The sequence below is a fragment of the Nanorana parkeri genome, unplaced genomic scaffold, assembly GCF_000935625.1.
Source record: "Nanorana parkeri isolate BGI_ZX_2015 unplaced genomic scaffold, ASM93562v1 scaffold864, whole genome shotgun sequence".
Taxonomy (NCBI): Eukaryota; Metazoa; Chordata; class Amphibia; order Anura; family Dicroglossidae; genus Nanorana; species Nanorana parkeri.
This window is the reverse complement of record NW_017307132.1, coordinates 61,503-71,099: the sequence shown is the minus strand read 5'-3', so window position 1 is coordinate 71,099 and position 9,597 is coordinate 61,503. Positions and strand designations below refer to the sequence as shown.

General features: G+C 45.3%; 1 protein-coding gene across 1 annotated transcript in view; it reads left to right on the top strand.

Moving 5' to 3' along the window:
- Positions 1–8,175: 8,175 nt before the first annotated feature.
- CDK5RAP3 (CDK5 regulatory subunit associated protein 3) overlaps positions 8,176–9,597 on the top strand; it is a 22,543-nt gene continuing 21,121 nt past the window's right edge. The window contains exon 1 of the mRNA XM_018565586.1: positions 8,176–8,313. Within this exon, the coding sequence (XP_018421088.1) occupies positions 8,308–8,313 (6 nt within the window). The 5' untranslated portion in view covers positions 8,176–8,307. The remainder of the gene's footprint in view (positions 8,314–9,597) is intronic.

The window sequence follows — 9,597 nt, the reverse complement described above, 5'->3', positions numbered from 1 at the left end:
CCCCCCCGCTCCCTCCCTCCGGCCTCAGGTGGCAAAAATTGTAGGGACTCCCCTTGGGATCCATTTGAACTTGCATAAGTGGTTTTGACGTGTTGGTAAGAGAGTGATGTGCCCTCGTGCTGTTGAGAGAATAACTAATCATGGAGTGAATTATCCAGTGGCTTTGTCCAGTATTTAGCTGCTGCTGTGCTGCTGTAGTCGGAGGTTATACAGCTATCTAGTATTCAAGGTCTGCACTTATTGTGTTGGAGGAAATTCGTGGGGAAGGGCTGGGTAGAAAAGGTATGTATGAAATATGTAAGAAAGTGGGGAGGGTAAAGGAGGAGACAATCCACTGGCCCTGGGGGCTGACTGTATGCGAGCGAAGGGCTACAAAGGTTGACATTTGGTGGTGAATTCTAGTTATAGTTCTATTGTAAAGAAAAGTGCTGAAAAGAGTTGAAAGTTTTTGTCAGTCACAACTCCAGCCACACCACTAAATGCACAGATTAAATGCATGCTGTATATGAAAGCTCAATTACTCAAAGTATCTTTTCCGTTACAATGGGAATACCTTGGAACCTACATCACTGCAAACTATGAATCATTATATGCAGTCAACATTCCAGCTCTGTTGTGATAAACTAGATCATTACTCAAAGCATGGAAATAATATCAGATATTGTGGCTGGGTAGAATTACGGCAGTAAAAGCGTCCCTACTCCCAAAACTTCTCTACCCCTTTCGAGTCTTACCCGTTTCCATTCCCACCAATATACTCCAGAATTACTTTTTACAATTAATTTGGGCCACTACGACACCTCGAATGTCTTATTTCTATCAAGACATTGTGGTGGCCTATCAGTACCTCACATTTCCAATTACTATGCGGCAAAGGTAGAACAATCAACTTCATATCATATTTTCCCCAACACACCAGTGTGGGTAATCTTAGAAGCTTACAAAATATACCCCATTCTAATAGTATACTCGATACTTATCTTTGCATTCTTCTTACACTACTGAAACACTTCAATAGCCATATCTTGAAACATTCCCTGAAACTGTGGGATGATGTAAAATATTCTAGGTAACTAAAGTTACCATACTCTTCCCTGGACTCTGTAACTCACAATGCAACATTCCCTTCTGGATACAAAGAACTGACCAAATTTATGTGCTGGACCAAACAGGAGGGTATACCGGAGGGTATATGACTTAATTATATCAAATCAAATCCCCACTTTCCCCTCTTTGCAATCCACTTACAAAATATCAGTAAGCACCCCTGAGAGTGGAGACAGGGAGTAACGGAAAGTAGCACGGGTGTCAAAGGGTGTATAGACACTGTGCCAGGACACAGTCCAGAAGCTGGTTTCCAAGGAAGGAGAAACAGAACCAGGATCCAGCCGGGAGGTCAGGGTGGTGCCAAAACGGGAAGCAGAGGCGAAGTCAGACAGGCCAGAGTTCACACCAGCGAGGGAAAGGAGCAGAAGACAAAAGCGTAATCCAGGATCAAGCAGAGGTCAAGAGCAGGCAGCAATCAGGCCTAGTCAGGGGCAGTCCGGGTCAAGGCAACAGGTAAAAAAAATAGGCAGAGTAACAGGAAGCAACACACCAGCTGAAAGACCGTTCAGCAATAATCAACAGGGCAAGCAGGTTTAAATAGACCCATCTATCAAAGAAGGTTTCGTCATATCATGTGTGCCAGCGTCAGCGGGTGTTTGCGCGTACCTTATGTTGCGTGCGCCTGCACATTATTGCTCGTTTCCCGAAAATGCAGAAGATAGGTTCACGCGCATGTGCAGTATCACATGAGCAGCCGGTTATAGTCTTACACTTGTAGTGAGTGCTGGCTTTCACTTTCAACAACTTCCTGGCTTTCCAGTGTGCTTTGTATCTCTTTCCCTGCTTCTTGTTGTGATGCAATCTCGATTTCTCAAGACTACAAAGCCCATAATGCATTGCTTCCAGCAAGCAATGATAATGTTACATTGTGGGAAGTTCAGATGCTGAGTTGTAATTCATGTGGCAGACTTAGTTAGAGTAGTGACTAGACATGTGCGCTGGCAAGAAAAATTGTTTCGCTTTGGGTTTTCGTTATTTTGTTTTTCGGGATTCAGGCCCGAAAGACCAATTCGTTTCGGGATTTGGACGAATCCTAACTTTTTGTTAATTTTAGGTGCGTTAGATAATTGCAAATTAATTTCTGTTGCAGCAACGTGACATTAGAAAAAAAAGGTGACATTTTTCTTTATCTTTTGACAGTCAAAAAAAAAACAATAAAAAAAAGTTTGGGGTCCCCACCCCCAATTAATTCCAGACCCTGTAAGTCAGATAGAAATCCCTTACCAGACCCCTGATCTGAGTAGCAGCCTGGCAGAGCAGAAAAGGGGGGGGGTGAGTGTGCGCCAGGGACGTGCGGTCAGGGGAGGCAGGTGAGGCTGAATTATGGAGGAAAAAAGCTGTCAACTTCATGTCAGAAGCTGACAACTTTTTCTCCATTCAGATCGGCATCGTCGTCCTTTATTTGAAAAAAAAAACACACGACAACAGTTTTTGAAGATTCTTTTATTAAAAAATAAAATAAAAAGTGTCCATCGATGTAATCAAAAGGTCAATCACCTCATGCAGCAATGCAGATCCACCTCATTCACGATGGATGACGGACTAAAAAACAATACCCGATGCCCGCTGTGCATCAGTTCCAGAAAAGCTGAAGTTGTGGCGAAGTGAAAGAACATTTGCTGCACCTTGGAAAGTGCTAAGGGACCCTTTCACTAAGAGCAAAACAAACGACAAACGCACTCAACAATTTGTTACCAGTTATACAGTAAGGTGCACACGAAATGGGCTTTGAACAGTGGTACAGTAGAAAGGCATCCTGGCACACTCACAAACCAGCATGTAAAACAACTTGTCTCACCACTAAGGACAATGACAGAGGTTTGGATACACGTCTTCTGCAAATGAGGTGCCTTGGCGCGGCAGTGCGGCTTACACATCCTTTGCAGAAGACGTGTATCCAAACCTCTGTCATTGTCCTTAGTGGTGAGACAAGTTGTTTTACATGCTGGTTTGTGAGTGTGCCATGATGCCTTTCTACTGTACCACCTTTCACTAAGAGACCTCTAACAGAGAGTGGCAAGCAAGAGCAGATTTCTCAAAGTCATAAAGATATGTGTACCATGGCCAGCCCTCAGGCCCAAGACCAGCTCCTGGATGTTATAGCTGCACTGCTCATCATACGGCAATAATGTCGCTAGTTGCATTGCCTGTTAAACAGTGTGTGAGGGCACTGTTGCAGCAAGTAAGATGCTGAACTTTAGTCACTTAATCCTCAGTACAATCACTTCAATTACAGGTTCTCTGATGTCCACTAGTATCTGTGCTAGGATCACTTTTAAAGAAGCCAGAGTGAAGGGGCTTTATTGCTAGATTAATATATCATTTTCATATTAAGTTATTATCTTGGATTGCACTAAAGCCAGGAAAATAATTCACAGAGCAACTCAATTAGCAGTAGCTGCTCTGACCAATTATAACTTTCATTTAAATATATTCCTAGTTGATGTGTTGGAAGCCTAGAAAATGGCAAGTGTAAGGATTTGAGCAACTTTGACAAGGGCCAAAATGTGATGGCTAAACGACTGGGTCAGAGCAGCTCAAAAACTGCAGCTCTTGTGTGATGTTCCAGGTCTGCTGTGGCCAGGACCTACCAAAAGCAGTCCAAGGAAAACTAGTGAACCGGTGACAGGGTCATGGATGGCTCATTGATGCACTTAGGGAGAGAAGGCTGACCCGTGTAGTCTGATCCAATAAAAGAGCTACTGTAGCTCAAATTGATGAAAAAGTTAATGCTGGTTCTGATAGAAAGGTGTCTGGACATACAGTGCCTCCCAGTTGGCTATGCATGGGGCTGCATAGCCACAGATCGATCACGGTGCCCATGCTTACACATGTCCACTGCCAAAAGCGCCTACAAAGAGGACCACGGAGCAATGGAAGAAGGTGGCCTGCTCTGATGAATCACATTTTCTTTTTTATCATGTGGATGGCCAGGTGCGTGTGTGTTGCTTACCTGGGGAAGAGATAGCACCAGTCTGCACTATGAGTAAGTAATGTTCTGATGGGAAACCCAGGGTCCTACTATTTATGTTATTGTTACTTTGACATTTACCACCTATCTAAACATTGTTGCTGACCAAGTACACCCCTTCATGGAAACAGTATTCCCTGATGGCAGTGGCCTCTTTCAGCATGATAATGCACCCTTCTACACTGCAAAAATGGTTTAAGAATGGTTTGAGAAACACAAGTTTGAGGTGTTGATTTGGCCTCCACATTTTCCAGATCTCAATTCAATGGAGCATCTGTGGGATGTGCTGGAAAAACAAGTCTGATCCATGGAGGCCCCACCTCACAACTTACAGCACTTAGAGGACCTACTACTGACTGCTTACTGCCAGATACCATATAACCAGGCCCGGCGCTACCGCAAGGCAAGTTAGGCGGCCGCCTTACGGCGCTGCAGGGTGAGGGCGGAAAAAAAAGGGCATTTTGACAAGTACTTGTACTTGTCAAAATGCTCCGATGTTTGCGCTATGTTTTTTTTTTCCACTTACCTTCGGTGGGGGAGAGCAGCGGCGAGTCAGCGCTGGTCCAGTGGGAGGAGCTCCAGGTGGGGTCCTAATTTAGCTGGCCGGTGACTGCCTGAGGATCCCGACACGCGCGGTCCTCCCATCGGACCAGCGCTGACTCGCCGCTGCTCTCCCGCACCGAAGGTAAGTGAAAAAAACAACAAAAACATAGCGCAAACATCGGGGCATTTTGACAAGTATGAGTACTTGTCAAAATGCCCTGTTTTTACAGGGGGTCGGGGGGCGCAAAAATGCACCTTGCCTGTGTAGGCACGAATCCTAGCACCGGCCCTGCATATAGCATACCTTCACAGGTCTAGCCAAGCTGTTTTGGCAGCAAAAGGGGGACCTACTTAATATTAGGTGGGTGGTCATGGTGTTATGGCTACACAGATCTGGAAGAAATACACAAATAACACCAAGATTCAAGTAACAATACACATGGCTCTTGTATATTGAATATATGGAATATTTGCTTATTCTGGAGTACAGCTTTAAGCTTCTGGGCTGCCTTCCAAAATTGGAAAAGTGAAGAGAATCTGTTGTCATCTGTTTTTGTTGCATGTAACCAGTTCACACCCTGCCTGGTCACAAATATGTAAGAACCTTTAAGCTCAGCAGCCTGCAGTGGTGTCTGCAGGTTTGGCCCTTTCACTGAAAGGAAGACATGAAACTTCTATTTTCTGAAATCGGTCATCTGTTATCATTTGAAGGAGAACCATGGGGTCAGGGCTTTTCCCCATAGTTCTCCTAAGGGTAACGGGAGGACACAAACTAGCGTCCTCCCGTCACCCAAAGCTCAGTATACTGCTAGCTACAGCCCGCGGTATACTGAGACGCCGCAGCCGTATCGGATCCCGACAATTATGTCTGGATCCACCCAGCTGCGTGAGTGACAGCTGGCTCTGACTATCTACAGGCAGAGCCAGCTGTACCCGCCCCCTCCCCCGTCCGTTACGCCAGTCAGCATTGGAGGATCGGACAGGGGAGAGGGCGAATCCCTGCAGGGAGCCGTGACAGTCACGCCTCTCTGCACGGATAGATCGAGAAGTGAGCCAGCGACGGTATGTGTTCTCTCACTTCCCAATCTACTGAGCCGACCTGTGACAGTTTCATTGTCACATGTCGGCTCAGATTATGAGGCTGAGTGAAAATCACTTGCCTCATAATTCTCCTTTAAAAGGAACAGTGCCAAGCAATTTGAAGATCTCTATAAAGGATAGGTTTACCTTTCATGTTACACCTATATGTAGATGACTTATGGAGCGTGGTCACAGTCACCAACCTTTTGTCTGTGTTTGAATTTGGTGCGTTTGTGCATGGCACCACCTATACAGCTTCATCATCCATTCAAAGATCCATTCACAGGGATCTGTGAATAGAAAGACTTACAGTCTACTGATTACTTCCTCCAGCTCCAGAATGGTCTGTACCTCTGTACGGGCCTGGGGCTGGGGTGTAAACATTCAAGAGCCTGTGCATTGCACCTCTGACTCAGACATAATTACAAGGCCTTCAGGATCTGTTGTAGATAAGGACCCAGCAGGGTCAGAACTAGGTTCTGTAGCAAATGGCATCAAAGCGCATTTGGAGTGTCTGTGAGAAGATTGTTCCATGAATTGTACAGAGACTGACACAAAGTCACAAGTGGATATAAGATGCCTGTTAGGCATAACACAGGTCTCAGGCTCAGCAAACGGCACTAGAGAAGCTACTACAGACATCTCAACTCTCCTGGATGTTGCATCCCCCTCAGCTCCTGGAAACCCATGACATCAGTGAGCTCTTAGCAAATTGGGAGGCTCAGGCCGGAAAGGGGGCACCATGTGTGCCTGCTGCCGACTCCAACGTGACCCTATGAAATCCAAGGAAAAAAAGGAATGGCACTTGCTTCAGGCTGCCTCATTATAGGACGGCTTTGGTGGGACTTTTACTCAAAGCAGAGCAATTGAAGGAATTTGTTAGTGTTCCATATGACTGGACTTATAATAAATACTAATATGATACTAATATTTGAATACTAAATGACAGATACAATGTTCACGTTATATACTGTATTTTGTGGGTCCAATGACTGTGTGTGCAATATGTACTATAGATAGTTACAGACTCTACATGCCTCTTTGAGGGTCTGTTCACACCAGATGTGTTGGTGGCCATGGCAGCCCCAATGCACAGACAAGGCAACTTGCCTTGTTTTAAATTGGCTCAGTTTATTTGCGGCAAAAAAAGTGTTGCATGCATTCCTTTTTTTCAGTGTAGCATGGTTCAACACTGTACAACTGCATTGCACTGCGCTGTGGCTGATAGAACTGTGGACACTTGTGACATGTCAATAAAGGCCTAACCAAGAAAAAGTAAACAGTGCGATGTGCCGTCATTGACACATTAGCACCGCACCTGTCAGTACACACCAGCGAATGTGCGTTCTACGAGGCTTGCTGGTGTGGACGAGTCCTGAGCCCCTTCAGAGCAAAGTACCCATATCTATTTTTGCTCATGAATGTCATGTCTCTCTTTACTAACAGGGTTATTCACAAAAGGGTGAAGAGTTTGGAGAAGACAGAAGGGAACAATCTAGGCCAAAATAGCTGATTTGGAAAAATGTTCCAATTCAGCTCACTTTCCAGTTCAGCTGTTTCCTAGATTGTTCACTTCTCCTGCCTTCTCCAAACTCTTCACCTATTTCTGAATAACCCTGTAAGTTTCTGAATATGGGATGTATGCTGAACATATCCTGTATTAATGCCTTTATTTAACGACATGCTCAATTTCAGTATATCACCAGTAACAAGTTCAAGCTGATCAAATGCAGTTCATACAGGACCTGTGTATATCTGCTTCAAACTGTACGCCCATTGTTTTAAATTATTTTCTAGGCTGTAGGTTCATGCAGTCCTTATTTTCTAGGCTGTAGGTGCATGCAGTCCTTATTTTCTAGGCTGTAGGTGCCTGCAGTCCTTATTTTCTAGGCTGTAGGCACATGCAGTCCTTCTTTTCTAGGCTGTAGGTGCATGCAGTCCTTATTTTCTAGGCTGTAGGCGCATGCAGTCCTTCTTTCTAGGCTGTAGGTGCATGCAGTCCTTATTTTCTAAGCTGTAGGTGCATGCAGTCCTTTTCTAGGCTGTAGGTGCATGCAGTCCTTATTTTCTAGGCTGTAGGTGCATGCAGTCCTTATTTTCTAGGCTGTAGGTGCATGCAGTCCTTATTTTCTAGGCTGTAGGTGCATGATTGCGGCCATTATTGATGACCGTGGTAAAATGCAGGAGCTTGATGCGCAGCAATACTTTCTGTTCTCTCTACAGCCATCAAGCGGCGCTTTGTGATACCGCACGGCCACTATTGATTTCTCTACAGCCATCAAGCGGCGCTTTGTGATACCGCACGGCCACTATTGATTTCTCTACAGCCATCAAGCGGCGCTTTGTGATACCGCACGGCCACTATTGATTTCTCTACAGCCATCAAGCGGAGCTTTGTGATACCGCACTATTGATTTCTCTACTGCCATCCAGTGGCGCATTGTGGAACCGCACTGCCTCTCTTGTTCGATATACGTCACGTACTCTGCTCTCTCGTCTTCGGTAGCTGTCGCTTGTGGGCGGGTTCGGGTCCGATGCACAGCGGGCTGTGATTGGTGGAAAGCTGAGTGTCCGGTACACGTGTCCTAAGAGTCACCGGAGCCGGGATGCAGGTTTGACTGGGAGGGGAGGGTGGCTGAATAATGGGGTTGGCAAGCAATAACGCATTTTGCATGGAGAGTCCTGAACACACTGCGGCATTATTGCTTTGCTAGGCATTGGTTACACAGCGTGTAGGCCACACAGCGTATGGCTCTGCAGCTGTCATGGAATTACAAGAGCCTGCATGCCCTGTTAGGAGGGCTGGTGGACAGGTTGTATTATGTAAACCCAGATCCAAAAAGTACCTATATTGTAGCTTATCATCCAGTAGTGGCGAGCAGTCTATTGCAGGCTTCATATTGTTCTTTTTGTATCTTGAGATCCTGCCAGTGAAAGCTTTATCTGTAGCTTTCTGTCCTAGAGTGACAACACTGCCTAGGTGTCTGTCTACAGGTGCAGGGTTGTCACTCCAGGATCCCCAGTGCATGTCAGCTGCTGCCCATGTCACTCTGTGTGCCCCTGCGTGTTGGCTTAATTTCCTTTTAAGTCAGACTTGCCTTGTGTAAACCAATGCTCAGCCATGTCCTAGTTGTGAGTAGTCAGTAGAAAGTGAAGATAGCCTCAGATATCAAAAGAATTTACTAACCAAGATATCTTAATGTGGCCGTTTCTCTCAACCGGGGTGCCATCTGGCATCTTCAGGGGTGATGTCAAGTTGTCATACCGCCTTGTGCGTTTACATGGTACTGTCAGGCTGCAGACTCTGATGTAAGGGGGTGTTCTCTGATGTGAAAGGGGGAACGCGATGTTTTTAAAATCCATACCAGACTCTTATCTGGGACATGATTTGGAATTCGGGGGGACCATACGTCATATTTTTAAATGTACTTTTTTACATGTTAGACTGGGGTGCATCGAGATCTCACATAACTTTAAAGGGGGCCGTGACTGAAGAACTCATTCATCGTTCAGCATACATTCATGACACCATTACCCGAATGACAATTGTCCAACCCTTCTGATATATCATCAGATACCTGGAACCTTGTAACATGCCATTGTAGATGGATAACCCCCAACATTGTCCAACCAAAGGCCCTGTGAGTCACACTGAGCATCTCTCACAGCTAGAGGTGGACACCTCAAGCCAAGCTGCAGCCATCTTTTGTAAACAACAATGGGAGAACAAAGCCACTTTTAATGTGCTAAACCTTGTGTTACCATTTGTCCCCTCTTCCTTCCAGGTTACACTCCTCAAACACCCCCCCGGTATTCCTTTCTTAAGCGTTTGTTCTTCTCCTTGAAAAAGGGCAATAACATATTTTATAAAATAAAATATTTTCAATGGAAAAAAG